This window comes from Tetrao urogallus (assembly GCF_951394365.1).
Source record: "Tetrao urogallus genome assembly, chromosome: 2".
NCBI lineage: Eukaryota > Metazoa > Chordata > Aves > Galliformes > Phasianidae > Tetrao > Tetrao urogallus.
This window is the reverse complement of record NC_136814.1, coordinates 51,404,414-51,425,131: the sequence shown is the minus strand read 5'-3', so window position 1 is coordinate 51,425,131 and position 20,718 is coordinate 51,404,414. Positions and strand designations below refer to the sequence as shown.

Below are 20,718 nucleotides of genomic sequence, written 5' to 3'. Positions count from 1 at the left end.
TTACTCCCTCTCCAGCCTCTTTTTACTTTCCTTGGTCAGGGTCTTCCTTTAAACCCAAGCTGCGGGCAATTGCACAAAACCAGAGTAAGAAAAGACTGATCTGCTTCTGTTGCCCCTTCACTACAGCCTCTGTTTGTTCATTTTAAGACAAATTGCCCTTGATCATGTCTCTTGGAGTCATAGCAGGATCATCCTTTTTTCACTGAGGTTGAGCTGCACAGTCCAAAGCTGTGCAGGAGGCATATGGAAAATGCAGACCCTGATACCAAATAACTTCACTACAATTCTCCAGTCTTCATCTCAAGACCAACCTTCCTGAGCACTTACGGAGAAGTAGCGAATGCTCTGCTCTTTCACATGCTCAAAAACTTCTGAAGTGCTGTGTCTTCTGGCTGTATCTCTATTCCTTAGGGGAGACATGTATCTGTATATCTTGTCATGTAATTTTCTGTAATTCTGGATATAAGGCTCTGCAGAATTCTGCAGTTGATGCTGTAGGTCACTTTCTCACCTCCTAACTGACTGCACTGAAGGGAACTGATTGGTGAATTGTATGCAAAGCTCTCCAGCTGTATGTATATGTGATCATGGCTTTATAATCGAAAGAGAATTCACACTTGGAGGAGCAGGGGAAAAGGTGAGGCCGTAAACTTGCTTTTCAGTGCTTGTGCCCTGTGTATAATGAGGTTGAATTGCCTGGGCCAAGACTATGCAGTAAGCATGAGAAAATACCGGCATATCTCCCATCTTTATCACAGGAACATCGTCTCTTGAAATCTGCTTGGGTTTGGCCTTAAAATATTTAAAAAAAACAAACAACGGTGTTTTATAATTTTGATCTTGATCTACAGCTGAAAGGCTGAAATCTGGACTGTAGCATCTGAGAAGGAAGTTGGTGAGAGGTTTGTGGATTGCGGGGACAAAGAGTTTCAAGCAGCCATTGGGTCAGTTCTGTAAAAAGCTGATTGGCTAAAGAGGTTTTGTTTAGAAAGTGACAAATCTTTCCTAGAAACCTTTTCTTATTATTACCCAGCAGAGGAAGCAGTGCTCGATGGGTTCAGGAGTTGTAAATTGTTTGTTCAAACTCACATGCTGGGTTAGAAACAGAAAAGGATCTGTGATCTGCTCTCCTCTTGCAGAAGCTTCACTCAGAAGTAGAATTCAATTGGTGTAATTGTCATAGCAAATGAAAAGGATTTATTTAAAATTACAAGTGATACTTTCTATAAGGGGGACAAAAAGGACTACATAATTAGTGATTCTTAGTAGCAGAGGAAAAAAAAAAAACAAGCATTAAAAAAGCAGCTGGCTGTGTATATGAAAGTCAGCTGCCAATATGAAGATTGTATCACTTATCCGAAGCCCTTTTCCCCTGGATTTTTCCCAGGGTTATCGTCTGTCTGTTTGAAAAGTTCCTTCCCTTTGTGAATAACCTTCCCCACTGTTCTGATGACACGTGTGATAAGGACTGACTGCTGAGAAAATTCAGAGAAAAATGTAACCAGAGCGCCTAACCAAGGCTTCCTTTTCCTGTAGTCGGAAATTGTCCTCGTGGAGGCACATGACAACCACAGCTCCTGCTGTCTGCCTAAAGCTAGCAGTTCAACAGTGTGTTATAATCACCTTAGTTTTGCAGCTGGATGTGATCAGTTCTGGAGATGAAATGCTTGCTGGATCAGACAGTTAACCAAGCAAACTTCGAAGCTAACTTGGTTAATCTCCTGACTGAATTTCCGAGTGAAATTAGTAAATGTTTCTATGCTGCTTTCCATGTGAGACAAACATATTCTGCTATGCGGAGGGAAACCGGACCAAGAAAGCAGCTTTTCATGCCTTTCCACTCAGCTCTCACTGCCCCTTGGCCGTGCAAAGCAGTGCAGAAGCCGGCCTGCTGTGTAAAACGTCATAGCAGAGAGGTTGAACAAAAATGCAAAATTCTATGAATGACACTTGAAAGCATCATATTTTCCTGAGAGTGCAAATACACTAATGGATTGAAGGGAAGAAAGATCATGCTACATTCACAGAGTTCTGGCAGTGAACCATTCGGCATGAGCCTTTTTTAAAATGTGGAAGGGTTTCCCTTTGTAGAAATCTTGTGGGAAGTGTCTCAAGACACATTCAGATGGTAGATGGATGAAATTCCTGGCATCCATAATAATGGCTTCCTTTAGGGAATCCTTGAGCTTGGACATCCTGGAAAGAAGGCACTGGAAATTAGTAACTCTTTAACTTGAGTACTCTTTCATCTGCAGACTGTCGTTCAGAATCCTGAGCTGCCTACTTATATTCATTCAAAGCACACCCCTGTGATAATTAAGTGCTGTAATCTCCAGCAAAAATTGGCAGTAATATTTTTTCCTGGGTCAAGGGACTTTCCTGTGTGCAATGGGACAGTGAAATAGTGATTTGCAGTATATGGGTGAGGAGTGAGTCAGCCTGGGAACAAGCAGTGATTGTGTGCTGCTGCAACAATCCAGTGTCTCTGCTGGCTTAGCGCCAAAGCTGGTACGGGCAGTAGGGAAACAAGAACTCCTGTTCCCAGACTAAAATTGGCAGATTTTTTCTATGGGCGGCTTTTGGTCTCCTGTGATATATCTTTTGTAATTGGAGACACATTGTGGTAAAAATAGATCGCATGGAACTCCTTACAGTATGTAACTGAGTTATAAGACAGTCATCTTGTGATTAGCTTTTAACGTTCCAAAATTATATACACTCCAGGCAAGAGTCTCCAAAGCAGTTTGACTTCAGTGCTACAGGAAAATACAGAGGTATCACAGAATCACAGAATCACAGAATCATGGAATGGCCAGGGTTGGAAGGGACCTCAAGGATCATGAATCTCCAACACCCTGCCACATGCAGGGTGACCAACCTCCATATTTCATGCTAGACCAGGCTGCCCAGGGCCTCATACAGCATGGCCTTGAATATCTCCAGGGATGGGGCATCCACAACCTCTCTGGGCAGCCTGTTCCAGCACCTCACCACTCTCTCTGTAAAGAACTTCCCCCTGACATCCAACCTAAATCTTTCCTCCCTCAACTTAAAACCATTTTCCCTTGTCCTGCTGTTATCTCCCCTTGTAAAGAGTTGACTCCCCTCCTGTTTGTAGGCTCCCTTTAGGTATTGAAAGGCTGCAATGAGGTCACCCCGCAGCCTTCTTTTCTCCAGGCTGAACAAGTCCAGCTCCCTCAGCCTGTCTTTGTAGGGGGAAGTGCTCCAGGTCCCTGATCATCTTTGTGGCTCTCCTCTGGCCCCACTCCAGCAGCTCTCTGTCTTTCTTGTACTGGGGGCTCCAGACCTGGACACAGTACTCCAGATGGGGCCTCACAAGAGCAGAGTAGAGGGGGACAATCACCTCCCTGTCCCTGCTGGCCACCCGTCTTCGGATGGAGCCCATTTGTTTTCTGAGCTGCAGGAGCACACTGCTGGCTCATGTGCAGTTTTTCATCTAACAGGACCTACAGGTCCTTCTCTGCAGGACTATTGCCTATTTCTAAACAAAAGGCTGAAGAAGGAGAATCTCATTGCAAACAAATAAATAATAATTGCTAAAAAATGACAAGTTGTTGGCTTTATTGTAGGTGCCAGCATTGGACTTTGATGGCAAGTCCATAGGTTGGTTGGTAGGCCACAACGGAATGCTGAGGGCGCAGTGCAGCGCTAACTGCCTCTAGCACCATCACACGTGCTCAGTCAATTTGAAACCCGCATGCATTACAAGTTACGTGTGCTTGTGTGTGTCTGTGAAGACATGTGGTTTTTGTTATTAAGCAGACATGTACGTTCTCTTATTTAATCATTAAACTTGGGTTTGTGTTATTTTGTAAAGTGGTATGTTAACATGCTCACTGCAGCAGAAATATCCAGAATACTCGTGCAATCCCAACAGATTTTGTCATTTTCAGCGTCCCAAAGAGCTCACAAAAAGTATGAAATAATTTGCAATGTGTTTTTAATTAGTTCTGCGAGATGTGTATGATTAGTGTTTCTGCTGTTCTGACCACGTGGGGGCAATATACCAGTAATAATTGCCTAAACAAACAAGTGCCAGTTTGCCAATCCAAGCGTGCTCAGGGTGGGTTTACAGAGGCTGCACATTGTACCTGCGTTTGTTCAGTTTTTCTCGGAATTTGTGAGCTCAATGAATCATAAATTTAGTGGCCACTTTTTTTTTTCCACGTGAAAGTAACATAAGACGTTAAATGTTTTGTGATAAAATCTAAACCACAGATAAAATTAAAAGTACAAGAAAAGAACGGTATGTATTTCAAAACATGGATGCATATTTCAAAATTATAAGTAGTTCTGAAATGATCTCCTGGCTTTATAGTCATGAAAGGAGTTGCAAGTATAGAACTACAAAAAAATAACCAGGGACTCTCATTCTCCTTTTTGCTTTGTTTTGGGTACAGCTACTCCCAGAAATCATCATATCTGAGATGCTTGTATACTGTTTTCTAATTAGCATCTCTTCTTTGTAACTCCCTCTCCATCTTACTGATAACTGCTGTTGTGTGGCAATGTAACTTGTTTCCCTGACAGAGAAGAATATATTCCCAAAATCTGGCCTACAGTTTTACAAAATTAAAATAGTGATGCTATTGGTCGGCTGCTTTCCTTCCTGCTATGTGTCGCATCATTTAAACAGAACAGCAGTGCAGTGTATAGTATAAAAGTAGCTACAATTGGTGTTGTTCCTGAGTGCTTTTAAAGAGAGACAATGGACAGTGTGGCAATCATGCAGAAAATGTTTTTATTGTAGTGAATTTACACAGGAGAAAACCAAAACTCTGCCAGTTCCTGAGCCATAAAAGGAAAGGTGAGAGCTAACCAAAATAAGTTCCTACATGTAAAAACATTGCACTTCCTGTTGTCTTTACAAGGTTATAAGGACAACACTTAGATATGTTCTTTTCCTTTCTTTGAATTTTACAAATGATCTGCAATTTTAACTAATTAAAACTCGAATCTGGAATGTTTCCTCATGGGATTTATTTTTATTATTATTTCTCATGAGAGCAAAGCTGAAGACGATCTTTCCTTCTGTTTAGTCTGTCCAGTTTATTTAGACTAAGAGCATCTCAGGCCACTCAAGATTCACTTGATACGTGCCTGTAATGACCCTGTAGGGCTTCAGTGGCTCTAAATCCAGGCTTAGTACACAATACTAATGCTGACTGGTGGTCAGATTGTTCTCATGGTTAGCAAGCAGGAGGAAGGAATGGCAGCAGGTTCAAGGGGCTCGATGAAAGAGTGAAGAAATGGCCTAGGTGGCAGAATAGCTATTCTCCTGTTGGGGTAACTGCTAACCCACTTCTTAATGCAGAAAATCAGCAAGGCATTGCATCAGCCTGATGCACACATGGCAAATGACAGAATCTTCAACTATACAGAAAAGAAGAGGAAAGTGGGACAGGTACTTGGACCTGCCTACCTTTTAATTGTCCTTTTAGGGATACACATACAACACTGTTTATCAACTACTGACTAGTTTTCCCACACAACACGTTATGTGCATCATATTCATTCATATTTTTACATACTTTCCCCCCACGAACACACACCTCTTTTAGTGGAAGAAGGTGACATGTCAAAGTGACCAACACTTCAGAAGAGCCTCCAAGAAAAAAATGTTCATATGGAGCTAGCTTATTCCGGGTCCCTTGAAACTAATATCTTACAAAACATAAGCAAAATATCTATCTTTACAGCATTTACTTTGTACAATGTAAAGAGGAGAGAGAAGATTTTAAACGTAGGATTCCTTAGCATATTGTATCTGCTCTACCTCAAAAATGGGCTGGCTGCACCGTCGTGCCACATACTCATGTTTGTTCTTTTGATAGGATTCAGACATGGCTCTCAGTCGGTACACTCCTGGGGTCACAGGTAAACTCACACGGGAGTTTATTCCAACAGTAACACTGAGAGTTTCAGTTTCTGCATCAGAATCATTCACTGTAGAAATCCTGTCGCTGGGTAGGTCCTTCGTAGCTGTACAGGCTATGCCCTGTGCAAGGCCAGTACACAGATCAGATGGCAAAGCGTCCTGGTTTGACACCTTTGATCTCATAGTCTGAACTGTGAGATTGCAGGAGGGAACTTGGGTGGCCACGCAGTTCTTAGTAGCTTCTTCGTAAGAGGGTGGTCTTCCAGGATTCCTCTGGTCTACCTCTCTGAACACTTCATCAGCTGACCTGAAACGTGACCTTCGCTGGTATGGCACATGCATTGGTTTGTCATCCTCGGGGTTGTTTTCCTGTACAATTCTGCAGGAGAAGTGATCATCTTTCTTTGTGAAACTGTCCCTCTGGAAACCCACGTGTTTTCCAGGCCCCCAACTCTGTTGTTTTGTTAGTGTTTTCCGGTGGTTTGCAAAAGAGAATGACATAGAATGCTTTTTGATCTCTCGCCTAATCGTGCTACAGTCTTCATGAGGCTTGGTGCAAAAGGACTGGGGCCTATTTAAGAAGTTTTTTTTGGGACTAGAGGGTGAAACTAATGGGGAGCTGGTGAAGACTGAACCATCAGAGCTCTCTAGTGAGCAACTGGAGGATGTTTTAGATAGAGAGTCACTTGATAGTTGTGAAGGTAAGATTGCAAGTCGTTTGTCCAGCACCTCATTCTCCAGACCTAGCTGCTTCTGCTGAACTGGAAAACTGTCCTCACTTTTGTTTAGCTTCTGTTTCCTTATTTTGCTTTCGAAACGGTCCTGGAATGATAGGTCTGGCTCTGAGTACCTCCTGTCCATCGTGTTGATGTCATTTTTGCAAATAGTCAGTGATGTGGCAGAGACACACGCTGGATATCTTCTGCTCAAACCAGTGCTTCTTCCTTTGGGCTGCTCCAGCTCAGAAGTACAGCATTCAGCTTCAGGATCTGGGCTGTCATAGGCAGAGTCATTCTGATGAGTAGCACACAGGCGTTCTGTGGGGACAAAGCACCTGTTAGTTTTTACTGGCCATGTAAGAACAAAAGGGAACTATCTGGAAAATATTCCTGTAGAAGTGCAATACAACAGGTTCTTTTAACATTTGTTTCCACAGATGTATTCCCATATCAAACCTAAAAGCAGCAGCCCCAGTCTGTGACAATCCCTCCTCCATTCTCTTACCTGTGGAGCTGTCTATATGCTCTGTTGACTCCACAGCCAAGGTGCTGACAGGCCATAGAATGTCCTCTCCAAATATTTCTGAGTTGTTTTCTATAAGAAACTCCACCAATACAGTCACCTGCACACAGAAAACCATCTATTTCAATCAAAGGGGTTGAAAATATATTGAACAGTCTTTCCTGCTGCTGCCCGATGTCTTTGTATGATGAAGGGCTGCACAGAGAAGGATGGCTTCTGCCAAAATCCTTGCCTATACCATGAGGCCTGGCACCACAGATGGACTGATCTGCCCTGGTACCATAAAAAAAATGCCATCAGCCACAGTTTAGCACTCCCCATAGGGTGTGTGGTTAGCAGTGCCCACAGGATATACACTGCAGACATGTGGGATGAGGGGCAGCCACACAGCGGTGCTGTTCTCTTTTGTGTGGCCTTTGCTGTAGCAGTGGGATCCCCGAGGATGGGTCTGAGCTACCCAGGAAGAGCAGCTGGTAGGTGAACCCAACTCACCTTGTCATTCATCTCCTTCTGCACCTCCAGTGGCAACATGCTGCCTGTCCCCGGGCTCAGCATGTTCGGGCCTACGCAGATGGCAAGGTTGTTGGCGTCCATCCTGCTGGTGTCAGCGTTCTGGCTGATGCGGTGGAGCACAGAGAGCAACTGCTTGAGCAAGACCAGGTTTGGTCTGGGCAATTTGTCAGCCACCCTAAATGAAAAAAGGCAAAACGAGACGTTAATTCCTGGTGCGGTGGCTGCTACTTCTTTATTTGAGCAAGTCTCAGTTGCACATGGACAGACAGTACTTCCTCCAGAAAAAGGAATGCCTATGCTTTCACTACTTTGCAGAAGTATCATTCAGAAATCCCCAACAGCAGCTGAGCTTGTGGGTAAGTACAAGATCCTGAATTATGTGGTCTTGACTGAGGGGAAACATTACAGCATCCTGTGTCAGTGAGCAGAGGAGGTGGCATCAGAAAATATCACCAGAGGTTCCTAAGGGTGCGTGAAAGGCTGTGGCTGTCATACAGCTCAAAAGCCCTTTCTGCCACCTTTCACCTCTGGTCATTCTGAAGGGCACAGCACAGGGCCAGACTCACTTGTCCAACCCTGTGGCCATCAGGCCTACAGCTCTCATCAGCACTTGCTACACCATACAGTGACAACATTCACTGTGACACCATCAGCTCCCTCCTCCTGCTGGCTATAAGTGATTCCTAGAGCAATCCCAAATACCTCCAGGAAGTGCCTCTGCTAGAGAAGTGCTTTTCCGTGCTGATTGCTCTACAACCCCCACAGAAACAATTGCAAATGGAGAAACAGGTTTCTAAATGAGACTCAAGTTCCAGAGAAGGTGCTGGCCACTACCAGCCTCTCCATTGCACCTAGACTGGTTGCAGAACTTGCTGGTTGCAACACTTACTCTTTCAGTTCTTCAATTTTTTCTTGCTTGCTTGGCTTCTCCAGAGCTAGCATCCACTTGTCATACAGGTCATCTGACAGAAGTTTGGAGGGAATATTTCGGAGGAAGTCCTGCAAAGTCAAGAGACTGAGATGAGATTATGGACACTAGGGGAACATGGCTGCTACTCGGGCTCTCTACAAGGCAGGTTGGCTGGAGCTACCTGCTCTCAAAGGTGGCCATCAGCTCTACAGAGAAGCAGGCTTCACAGGTACATACTGTGTGCCCTTACATCAGTGCAATAAGGGTTTATAGCTATTATGTGCTTCTTATTCATCCCTAAATCTCAGTGTTCCTCACAGAAGAGGATGCTGAGGAGAAGGAATTGAGTTTCCTGTGGGCATGCAGAAAATCAGCAGCAGAAATGGAGCTGAAAATCCATCGCAAAAGGAGAAAGCCAAACTTTCCCATGCCTAAAACATTTAGTTTGGTTTCACTCTTTCTTTCACCTGGAGTCCCACCTAAGCCAAATCTCCGCATTACGGTGTGCCTGTGCAGATTGGCTATGTTCTCCTACAGCTGAAAGTCAGAGGAATTTACCTTCAAAACCACTGCCAATAGGTGCACAGTTTTGCTTTCCAAATCAACATTCCCGCCTTTGTTTAGATCCTCCTTCAACTCCTTGCGTGCTTTCTCATTGGCAGCTTTTCTGAATATCCCTTCAGTGGAAGGTCCTTTCATGTACAATATAGTTAGGAGATCCTGCAGGAAGAAAATAGACGGGGATGGGGAAAATGTTATTGTGAGTGAAGAAAGGTCCATTAGCAGGTGAACATTTCTTTAGGTACAGGAGAAAATAAAATGACTGTAGGTATACTCTGCTTTATGTGGACCAGCATCTAGTTCTATCTCCAAGTAGGTTATACTGGTTATAATCTGATTTTTCCCCCAAACTAAATTATTTTTGTACTCCAATGGAGTCATCCCTGCTTCCTTCCAGAAGGAAACAAGAGGTGGCTCCCAAGCCAGGCTGAATGCCTAGAAAATATTTCTTAGAAGAGAAAAAAGCCTGTGCACTGGAAAAGCCAACTCAGTGGAAGAAATTTTGCAAGATCATTTTTAACTAGAAGATAAGTCTTTGAGTATTTATCAGTGGCAGTCCATAGCTGAATGATATTTCAGGGAAATACAGAAAACCCTGAATGTTTTTGCTGCTGAAAGATTTGTTGATATGACTTCTGTAAAACTACAGAGGTTTGTACTGAGCAACAGATCTATTTCTCCCATTCCTGGTCCACAATGTCTCCACTTGAAGTAATTTCCAATGGAAAATCTACAAAAATAGAGTGGACAGAACTTGCACATCTGATCCATTCTACACCTGGGAGGAGCTCTGAGCTTCTCAGAATTGTGCATGGAGAGGAAACACCAAAACCACTAATTTCCAGAGTACTGTAGCAGAAGCACAGGGGATCCTGCCTCACTCTGGAAGCCAGAAGTATGATAAACATATTGCTAGGATTGCTTACCTGGACTGGCTGGGGCAGCATGTCATCTTCCCCACAAATAATTGCCAGAGGCTGGCCAAACAAGGTGATCTTGAGGCCGGAGTCCAGCTGCCCCGGGGAATCCCCGCTGGTGGAAGTGCGTCTCAGAGCAAATGGCCACGATATCACCTTCTTTCTTTTCTTTGTTCCATCTGCTGCAAACAAAGGAAAATTAAAAAAAAAAATCAGTTAAAATAAAACAACAGAGTTATGCTTCCCTTCATCTGCGTGCAGTGTTATGTGATGTGGAGTAAAGAGCAGAGGTGTATGTTGAGGCAACAACTCAAACTAAATGGGTAGAAACTGAAAGATAACCAAGTTGTTGCTAAGGAAACAACTGCCTAAACTTTAGAACTCTGACTATCCCTCTAAGGACACCACCTTTCCTGTTTTCTGACTTTTTTTTTACACTCTAGCCACTATTTCCTCTTAGAGAATGGGAACATACAGGGCACAGAACTAACGGTACATATCTGACATTTATAGAGATTTTTGATATTGCAGAGGTTTCTGTGATAGCTGTCTAAGGTAGATGTGTCACTTGGGCAGCTTACAATGACAATTTTCACTATGCAGTCTTGTCCATGAAGGAGATACCTCCTCTAGAGTTGAGCATCACTTTTGGGCTGCATTGGCTTCAGGGTCAGAAATCTCTTAGCAAGTGTTAAAAGCTATGAGAAAGTCACAATGCTATGGAGTCGTATAAAACTTGCTTCTGATAAGCCTGAAAATCAGTGTGAAAGGACAGCTTGCTCCACCTCTGACCCTGTACTGTGCTCGTTCTCCTCCCAGTTGTTTGCACCATGAGAGCAAACAAGTGCAGCTCTGCTGCAGCTGGGTGTGTTTGCCCTGGTGTGTAAACATATGGGTAGCGGTGAGCAGCAGGGCCGCACCCCAGTGGAGATGCTCCTGTCAGAAAGCAGCACGTGCACTGATGTTGCTGCCGAGGACACAATTTAATCTGGCTCTGAGGACCATGGAATCGGGATGCACAGGCAGGCATCATCATCATCTGCAATGAGCAAAGGGAGGCCACTGCCTCCCGGGTCATTGTGGGGCTTGGGCTGCACTGAGGGGCGTGAGGTGAGTGGTTCTACACGAGCATTGCAAGCATTATATAAGAAGGTAGTTTCTCAGTTTGTTTTTAAAACTCACCAGCCAACTGGCAAAGTCTGTCCTCAGCGTCAGCTGGGCCCAACAGGGGGCATTTCTTGGTATCAGCCTGCAAGAAGCACATCAGAGTTACAAGAGGGCCTCGAGCAACCTGATGCAGCCACACAGAAACCCATGAAAGGCCCAGGAAGCGAGCAGAGTGACCGGACAGCTGCCGAGGGAGCCCTGGGCCCAGCCATGATGCTGCTTTGCTGCCCAACAAGAGTGCATCGCAGCCACCCTGGCTGTTGCCCGGCCAGTCACAGCCCCAGCGCTGAGTTAGACAGCTGCTGTGACTCCAAGAAGCCACAGCAGGACATGAGCTGTCTGAATGTGGGGAGGGGGAACAGCCTGCCCATCTGCCTCCCCCCGGCACTGAGGATCTCCTCCCAGACTCTGCCCATGAGGAAGGGCTCTCTGCCATCGGATCCTGACTGGGGTGCGCAGCAGGGACAGAGATCTCGCCTCAGCGTCCAGCAAAGAGCTGGGGAAAAAAAGTAGCGACTGCTTACCTCTGATGGGCACTCAATCAAACTCTCCATGTTTCCAGCATTTAGTGTCTTTGACTAGGTAAGAAAACAAAGACCGGGTGTGAGTTATTTAGTGCTACAGTTTAGAGATCAGTGCTTTTCAAAGTCGCTCTGTTGACAGAGCTGAAATCATGACACTCACAGTATTACAGCTGCTAAGCACTTTCATCAGGAGTTTAACTGGGGGAGCTCTGCACTGTCTGGTTCCTCAGGTCCTTTTGTTTGCCTGTTTATTGAACAAGGAACAGACAAAAAAAGGAGCTTGGTAAAGCTGCACCCTTCTTTCCTTCCTTTCCTTTCTGCCCCACAAGCCAGCCAAGCATCTCAGCGCAATCCTGACCAGAAAGATCGCCCACCCGGGTGAGCCATAAAGCAGCGCTCGCCGAAAGCTCCCTCTGTAATGCCCTTAGTCCTTTGCTCTGTTTCCCCCTTCATTCACTCAGACAAAAAGCAGCTTTCCATTTTTAATGCACGCAAAAATGAGCAGGCAGTGACAGCTATGTGGGACTGTTGATTTGCAAACACAAAGCTAAGCAAGCCAGTCAGCTCTGCCCACGAACTGTCGGTGCACATCTCTGTACAGCTGTGCCTGGGGCTCCCCAGCCGCACCCCAACAGCGCATGTTCGTACCCAGGCTTTGCTTACCCAAGGAGTGAGTCCTGCTGGAGCTCCTTCACCTCCTGTGGGCTGCAGAGGACAGGGCAAGCAGCATCGTTCCCCTGCTGCTAATCCTTTGGGCGGGCGCAGGCGACTAAACAGTTCTACCCCACGTGTGCTGCCTTATATAGTGCAGAACAGCAGGTGGAAATTCACAGGCAGGAAGAAGCATCATGGGGCAGGACTGAGATGCTGTGACATTTCTGGCTTCCTCTTTCCTTTTAGAGGAGCTCTGTGTTGTTGGTTTTTTTTTTTTTTCCTTAAAGAAGAAGAGAAAAAAAAACACCCATGTATCTGTTATGCATGGAAAGGATGAGCCACTTGCCAGGTAAATGTTCCATCTCACATCACTGCTGCGAGGTGGGATGTGCAGAGGGGGCTGTGGCGTGGGCAGTGAAAGGGCAGTGGGCACCACCTGTTCTTTGGGTCCCAGAAATCAGAGATTGTGCAGTTTCAAGATGCACTGCTAGATCGACTTGCACTAAGAATAATTAAAAAGAGGAGGAGTGAAATAGCCAAAATTCAGAGAAATGTTTTTGTACATTTTTTACAAAACTAATCACAACAGTTTAATGTCTGAAAGCAGTGCAGACACACACTTTGCAGGTGCCAATTAGTTCCTGAAAATCCAAGTGTCAAATAGGCTGGAAATAGATTATCTGGTAAAGTTACACTGAGCTGTGAGCTATTCATTGCTGATATGAAATTTAAAACAAGATGACTAGAAAGGAGAACACTAATGCTATTCTAAATGCTATTCTGCTTTAAAAGAAGAAATGACGTTAGGTAGTAAACAGTTGCATATAACAATATGTAATAAAAACTCTTGATGAAAATACTTCTTAATTAGAATGGTGTGTCCAAGTAATAAAAGATCAATCCATGTAGAGAGCTCAAAAAAGCCATCAATTGTGAAATGCATGTGCAGGCTTTACATTGACAAAGTGAATTATGATACGATATTCTGGGCACCAGTCTTGACATAGGGGGCTGGAACTGAGAACCAAAGGGCTGGCAGTATTTCAGCAGTGGGTCCAGCAGGAAAGTTGGCTGCCTTGTTGAACTGGTCTGACTGGTGCTTCCCCCCGAGGATGCTCTACTTCTTGTCTGCAGGGGACAAGGCTGTGTCACAGATGCACATCCGCTGCTGAATTCACCCTTAAAGCTGCTCTTTGCATAAGCACATCAGATCTGTCCCATGGAGTATTGACCCAGGGATGTCTTTGCAAGGCAGACAGCTGGTGGCAATTCGGTTCTGCCTGGCAGAAATCCACGGTACAAAACTCACTTCTGGCTAGACAGAAATGCGTCTGGAAGGAAAAGAGGAAGGCTGCTCTTCTTTTCAGGGGGTGGAGGTGGTGTGGGTGAAATTTCAAGTTCTCCTGAGGTTTTGTAGTTTCAATGCTTCTGTGGATACACCCTTCTGTAGACTAGAGAGAAAACTTACATGAATCAAAATCACTTACTCTACAATCCTGTGCATTTAACGCCGATTTTTCATTTACCACTGTAACTGATTTTTTGTTAATTAGGAGTCCCATGAGGCTACACTACATACGCCATTTCCTTACTACATTCCATGGGCTGATTTACATTGCTACAAAAATATCGCTATCCTGCATTGTGTTCTCTCGAGAATTTCTTCTGAGGCTGGTTGGCAGCTGCAGCACCCCTGCTGATGGTCCCAGCAGGACTTCTGGTACATGTACACGTGTGATAAATATGCATCTGAACGTATCAGTTTATTAAGCACCTAGGAGGCATAGGGGACCTCTGCAATTCAATTCTGAGTTGCTCTCTCTCCCAGCACTGTACACAGGCATATTTCTGAGCTCAATTTGTTTCACGATTAAGACACAGCATTTGTTCTGGAAAATGTGTGACTGGTGAAGAAAATGAGTTTAATGGGTGGTGATCAGCTACACCAGAAGCTTAGGTTACAAAAAGGACACAGCTGTACACAAGCATAATGCTCTGAGTTTCCCAGGGGGCGAGCTACAGTAATGAGAGTGTATGGACAGCACATACTGGGCAGCCAGTTGGCACGCACTGCTCTATCTCCATCTAATTAGATCTCATTTATTAACAGTTCGGAGGATTTGGCTATTGTATTATGTGTGTAGGCCTTCTTGTACATATGGAAAACATTGGTGGTTTTTTTTCGCTCTCATTATTTCACTTGCTTTTTATAGCTTTTATATGCTGTGCATCACAAACACTTAATTTGTGCAAGAATGACTTTGAAGCAACTTATTTCACTGCAAACAAGCATGTCCCGTCTGAATAGCAGGCACAACAAAAAGCTGTGGCTCGGTGCAGTGTTTACATGGCCACCCAGCACAGAGCCTGGCTGTGCTTGGGGAAGGACAGCAAAGAGCTCCTATGTGTTGGCTACTGCCAACATTGTCTCAAAGGCAGTGAGTGCATGGCTCCACAGCCTCCTCTACCCTCAAGAAATGGGCCGTGTGGATGTGAGCACCAAAGCCAACCTCCACACTGAGTATTAGCAAGTATCAGGATGTGTGACAGGGAGCTTACAGGGATTTTGCAGGACTAGCCTCATGTCCAGGCCATGGCTGCCCTGGTCGACTCCCAAACACTGTGGCCAGCCAGTTTCTGAGTAGAAGGTTTGTATACCGCTTGCTACTGACACATACTGAATTGAGACATTCCCTTCTTTCTAACCTTCTAAACTGAGGTCAAGCTGAGAGGTTTCTTTCCTTGCAGATCTTACTCCCAAGGCTGTAGCAATAAAGAGGCAACACCAGCTGGGAGAAGGAATCAGGGTCTGATGGTGAGAAGAGAGAGGCAGGCAATCTGCTGCGGCTGGAAAGTGTCTGTTTTTGTTCCCTCCCTAGCAAACCACAAATGGGAAAATCCCAGCCACAGCTCACTTTTGTCTGCTTCAACACGACAGAGGCACATTTTACATTATGGTTCTTAAAATTGGGAGTGTGAACAAATCCTGACACTTGTTTTAGTGGTTTTGTCCTACCAGCAAGGAGGCAGTAGAAGTGATAAGTGTATGACAGGATGCGCCTGAAGCAGGGACTCCTTCAAGCCCATATATAATACAGCAGGAAGAGCCAAGTTCTGCATCAGTGCATCTCGATATGGAAGATAGTCTGGATTCCTGTTACATCTTCACTGGCGCAAATGCAGTCTCCTAGGGGAACAGTAGGAGCATTTACCAAAATAAGGAAAGCAATTGTGCCAGAGTCAGAGTTGTGTTTTTGTGTGGAAAGGAAAGCTTTGTGTGATCTGTACGCAGAGCCAAAGAACAGAGTGTGTAGACCGTGGAGAACAGGGTACATTTCTATCTGACCTCTCAGGGCAGCTCTCATTTCCTACCGCTTTCCAGAGTGGCTTGCAGATCCTATAGGCACAGTGCAAGGTCTGATCACAGAAAGGAGGCTGGTGTGTGCTGTCATGAAAACAGTCCCTGACCCTTCCAGTAACAACTGGAAAAAAGAGCTAGATACATTAACCCAACTGATGCCAAAATCTTGGAGTTAGTCTTGTGGGATCTGGACTCAAACAAACCCTGCCTTTGGAAAGTGAAACCCACTGTCAGTTTTTCCCAGCTCTGCTCTGTTAGTTTTTATCCTTAATCAGATATCAGACTGCAATGTGGGTGCACCACCCTTCTACACACTGGGTAGCTATTGCACAGGAAGGAGTTACAGAACAAAAATAATACTGCAAACACAACCTAAGGAGTATTCTGTGCCCTTCTCATGACACCCACTTTTTGTTTGTGCTTGATTTGCACGATGGTTTGTTTATTCTTTTGTGGGCACTCCCTCCTCCCCCAAGAATACGTTGGCAGTTCTGAAGATTTTTACTAGTCATCAGCTGACTGATTCCACTGAGTGCTTTTCAGATGTGGACGACTGGTGCATGCAGATTGTTTTTTTCAAAGGGTCTGTGCTAGTGCACAGCTTGCTGGTGTATCTCAGGAGATGCTTCAGAGTCACTCATTCCCTGGACTCCCTGAGGTGGCCAGCAGAAAGGCCTCTTGGAACTTAGTTCTTCAGTTCTGACTAGAGTTAGGGACTAAGTTAGTCCCTTCAGTTCTGACTGAGCAGATCTAGATATCAGTCTTTGTTTACTCACAATGAACAAAACAAAACAAAAAACACACACACAAAAAAAGGAGAACTCGTAATTAGGACTTAATTCTATTCACTTCAAAATTTCTTGTTGAAAATACTCAAAAAGTATCAAAAGTGAGAATCTACTTACTTATAACATTTTCTTTTGCTATTCCAGCAGCATTCTCACTTGCTTCTTTATCTCATTCATTTATTAATCAGAAACTGAGCTGGTGCTTTTCTGTCAATTTCACTTGTTCTCACAGGAAGATGATATTCCCTACCACAACCAGAGCAATATGAATCTTGATTTTGCTTTTCAGGATTAATACAAGTGCTTTCCTTTTATACTTTTGTTGACATAAGCTTGTATCTTTCCTTACTCTGCATCTTGTGTTTTGCTTTGAATTTCAGTATCTAAACCATCTCAAATCTTAAAATGAGAATCGGTGGAAACAAGAGAGTACATGGATTTCACACTCATTTCCTACTTGCATGTGATTTTCAAGCGTAACTCACTTCACTTTCACTCAGTGTAATGATCTGCAGGCTGCCAGTGTCGTAGGAACTCATCCATAAGAAAACCCAAAAACTTGGCCTGAGTGAAATTCTGGGGTTCATTGTGTATGTGTGATACCAATATAAAAACTAGAGAAGAAAACCAGGCTCACGAGTGGCAAGACCTCACAGCTCAAGCATTTAGAGTGGGAGCTGCTCCAGGCACAGCAGCTCCCCGTTGCCTTGAACATGGCTGTCACTGGGTGCACTCAGGAAGGATAACCAGAAGGATCTGGAATTTCCTCTCCAGTTGGCTTCCTGTGGTGATATGACAGAACATCCCCAAAATGCTCATCATGGTGATGCCTTTGTGAGTATGTTGTTCCTATGCTGTACCTACTGCCTAGGTAGTAGGCCCAAATGCCAGTAACCAGATCCTCATCGCCTCTAAATGAATCGTGAATGGAAACATTTATGGCCACACATCTGGACTCCATCCTCCAGGCAAATGTAATATAAGGCAAGGCAAATCTTTCCAAGCATAACTTTGCTGGCTGGAGTCAAACTCCTCTGAATACATTTGGCCCCACTCTTGGGAGACCTATTTTCTGTCATGCCCTCTGTCCCTGTGAATGCACATACACTGACAGCAAAATAAAATGTTCTTCATGTAGTTTTGGCAGCCCATCAAAATCAAGATGATAAATTTGAAGCAAACATCTCCATATTAGCTGGTGACAAATTCAAGACAAAGATCTCCATATTAGCTGATGACTGCCATATTGTTGCTACTAGCAACAGCCGCCGTGCTGCTGTTTTTTATAAACACTCTACTTTTGCATCACTATCCTGTTTTTGAAGCAGGGCTACCTTATGAGGATCTCAGAAAGCAAAAGCTCATCTGGCATGGGCTCTGGCTGCTACTACAGGGCACCAAGAGGCCTCTGGGCAAAGGGTGCTATATCTCTCCTGCAGAAGGGACGTGGGGACCATGGAAGTGCATCAAACTTCAGACAGGTCCAGCTGGCCTCAGGCACTAGCACTCACCAGCAGAAGCATGTGGAAGCAGGGAAACCAGATCCCAGCCTCTGCATCTGCAAAAGCACTGTCAGTCACTGCGCAGAGAGGGCAGCAAGGAGAGCAAAGCAAAGGTAATTTTGTGCTGCATTGTCCATTTGCCAGCTCAGTGGCGGCTGAGATTTCAATGGAAGATCTTTTTCTCCCTTCTCACTTCCTTTTAAAGGTTTGTTTGAGCTTTACCTTTTCACCCATTTAGCAGATTACTATGTTTGAGATTTTTCACTCTCTGAAAACAATCACTGTGTGTGGTCTTACAGTCATCAACTTCCTTATTTAGTAGTAGCAAGAAAGTTTGTAAGCAGAAGATACATCTTTTACCAGACCAGTTTATAAAGATGCAAAACCCTTCCCTAGGTGTGAAAAGAAGTGCTTACTTATCTTCGATCTAAAGAGAAGTTTAGAAGAAATGCTCTGAATTTTACCAGATATATTATTCATTCACATGGTTACTTGTTGAAATAGATAGGTATCCCAGAAGTACTTGAAGAATAACTCTTCCAAAGGGAAACTGAATCTTCTTTATAGACACCATCAGATATAAAGATGCTATGCCAAAAGGTGCACGATACAGCAACAATATTTCTGTAAGCCAAACTCCATATTGCTGCAGCATTGTGCAGCAGCATGAACTGATCCCATCCTTGAGTGACCTCATCTAATAATATTCAGAAAGTAAAAATGAATACTTATTATTCTGTTATGTGGGGTTATGACAAACCCAAAATGTTGTTACATTTGTAAGGTGGTCTTCCATTTGATAGGTAATGAGTACTATTTATAAGGCTGTATACATAGATCTCCAGCATGCAACTTTCAAACATGACATCCTGAAATTATGATCACAGAATCACAGATTCACAGAATGGCCAGGGGTGGAAGGGACCTCAAGGATCATGAATCTCCAACACCCTGCCACATGCAGGGTGACCAACCTCCACATTCAATACTAGACCTGGCTGCCCAGGGCCCCATCCAACCTGGTCTTGAACACCTCCAGGGACGGGGCATCCACAGCCTCTCTGGGCAGCCTGTTCCAGCACCTCACCACTCTCTCTGTAAAGAATTTCCCCCTGACATCCAACCTAAATCTCCCCTCCCTCAACTTAAAACCATTTCCCCTTGTCCTGCAGTTATCAATCCTTGTAAAGAGTTGATTCCCCTCCTGTTTGTAGGCTCCCTTTAGGTACTGAAAGGCTGCAATGAGGTCACCCCGCAGCCTTCTTTTCTCCAGGCTGAACAAGTCCAGCTCCCTCAGCCTGTCTTTGTAGGGGGAAGTGCTCCAGTCCCCTGATCATCTTTGTGGTTCTCCTCTGGCCCCTCTCCAACAGCTCCCCATCTTTCTTGTACTGGGGGCTCCAGACCTGGACACAGTACTCCAGATGGGGCCTCACAAGAGCGGAGTAGAGGGGGACAATCACCTCCCTGTCCCTGCTGGCCACCCGTCTTCGGATGGAGCCCATTTGTTTTCTGAGCTGCAGGAGCACACTGCTGGCTCATGTGCAGTTTTTCACCTATCAAGACCCCCAGGTCCCTCTCCACAGGGCTGCTCTCAAGGACCGCTCCTTCCAGTCTGTATGGATGCCTGGGATTCCTCTGGCCCAAGTGCAAAACTCTGCACTTTGCCGTGTTGAACCTCATCAGGTTCACCCAGGCCCACCTTTTTAGCTTCTTGAGGCTAGGTAGCTCTAACTTAATTATCTCCAGTGTTACACTCAGGTAAAACATTTGCTAAGCTTAGGCACTGAAATGCTACATCTTGCTGCAGTTGACTACTGCCTGTTATATTAAGAGAGCCAGATGTGGTAGGAGTTTGGCAAGCCTGTGTTATGTCCAATAGATGTCTCTCCTCCCTGCAACATTTCTGTTTACTTCCAGAACCACACATTCCCAGAGGTTTTTTTGTATGAGAATGTGCTGCAATGTAAACTTGTCATAACTATGAAACTATCGTGAAAAAGCAACACAGGCAATATTTCTGCATTGATCTCAAGTAAAATCCTAAAGAATGTCTCAAGCGAGGAACAAATAGTTACCATGACATTTAAACAGTTTACTCATGAAACAAACAGAGTTCAGTAATAGCCCTATTACATTTTTTTCAGTCTAGCTAAAAATTTTAATTGCATTCTGTGGTGAAAAGTAGTACATGCAGAAGAGCTCAGTAAAGAGCTTACCAGTAGTTTCCTCTTCTGTTTTCTGTTTGCCGCATGGCAAAGAGAAGACCTTAATTTTAACCTCATTGGGAAATGTTTGACAAATAGAAGCATTTTGAGTTTGAGAACAATATGTTGCTTCCATATGTTATTTTCTGGGCATTACCTATGTCCCTCAAGGTCTTTGCAGTTCTACTTACCGCAGTGAGATGTGGTGTGAAATCTTCTATCCAGGTCACACAGTGAGATGTGGTGAGAAACCTTCTATCCAGATCAGATGGCCACTTAATTTCAGCATGTAGCTTATTGTCATGAGGAAATATGACAATGTCACAACGAAATAACCATTCAGTACAGTAAGTGACATAACCATTCTATCTAGATCCTGAAGATAACTCTCTTTGCCTGAACTTTGTTGTGGGACCTGAGATGGGGATACCTGCATAGTCACAGCAGAGGCAATGCTTTTAAACATTAGGAGGGTG

At 44.5% G+C, this 20,718-nt stretch overlaps 1 protein-coding gene across 1 annotated transcript; it reads right to left on the bottom strand.

Moving 5' to 3' along the window:
* Nucleotides 1-5,758: 5,758 nt before the first annotated feature.
* On the bottom strand, nucleotides 5,759-11,938 carry TAGAP (T cell activation RhoGTPase activating protein; the record flags this gene model as incomplete). The annotated part of the gene is made up of 9 exons (XM_079550224.1): nucleotides 11,894-11,938; nucleotides 11,734-11,787; nucleotides 11,225-11,291; nucleotides 10,052-10,224; nucleotides 9,123-9,284; nucleotides 8,544-8,653; nucleotides 7,634-7,829; nucleotides 7,124-7,241; nucleotides 5,759-6,936 (listed from the first exon to the last, which is right to left on the bottom strand). Exons 1-9 carry the CDS (start codon nucleotides 11,918-11,920, stop codon nucleotides 5,759-5,761), a joined length of 2,085 nt encoding a protein of 694 aa, XP_079406350.1. The 5' UTR covers nucleotides 11,921-11,938.
* Between the last annotated feature and the right edge of the window lie 8,780 nt (nucleotides 11,939-20,718).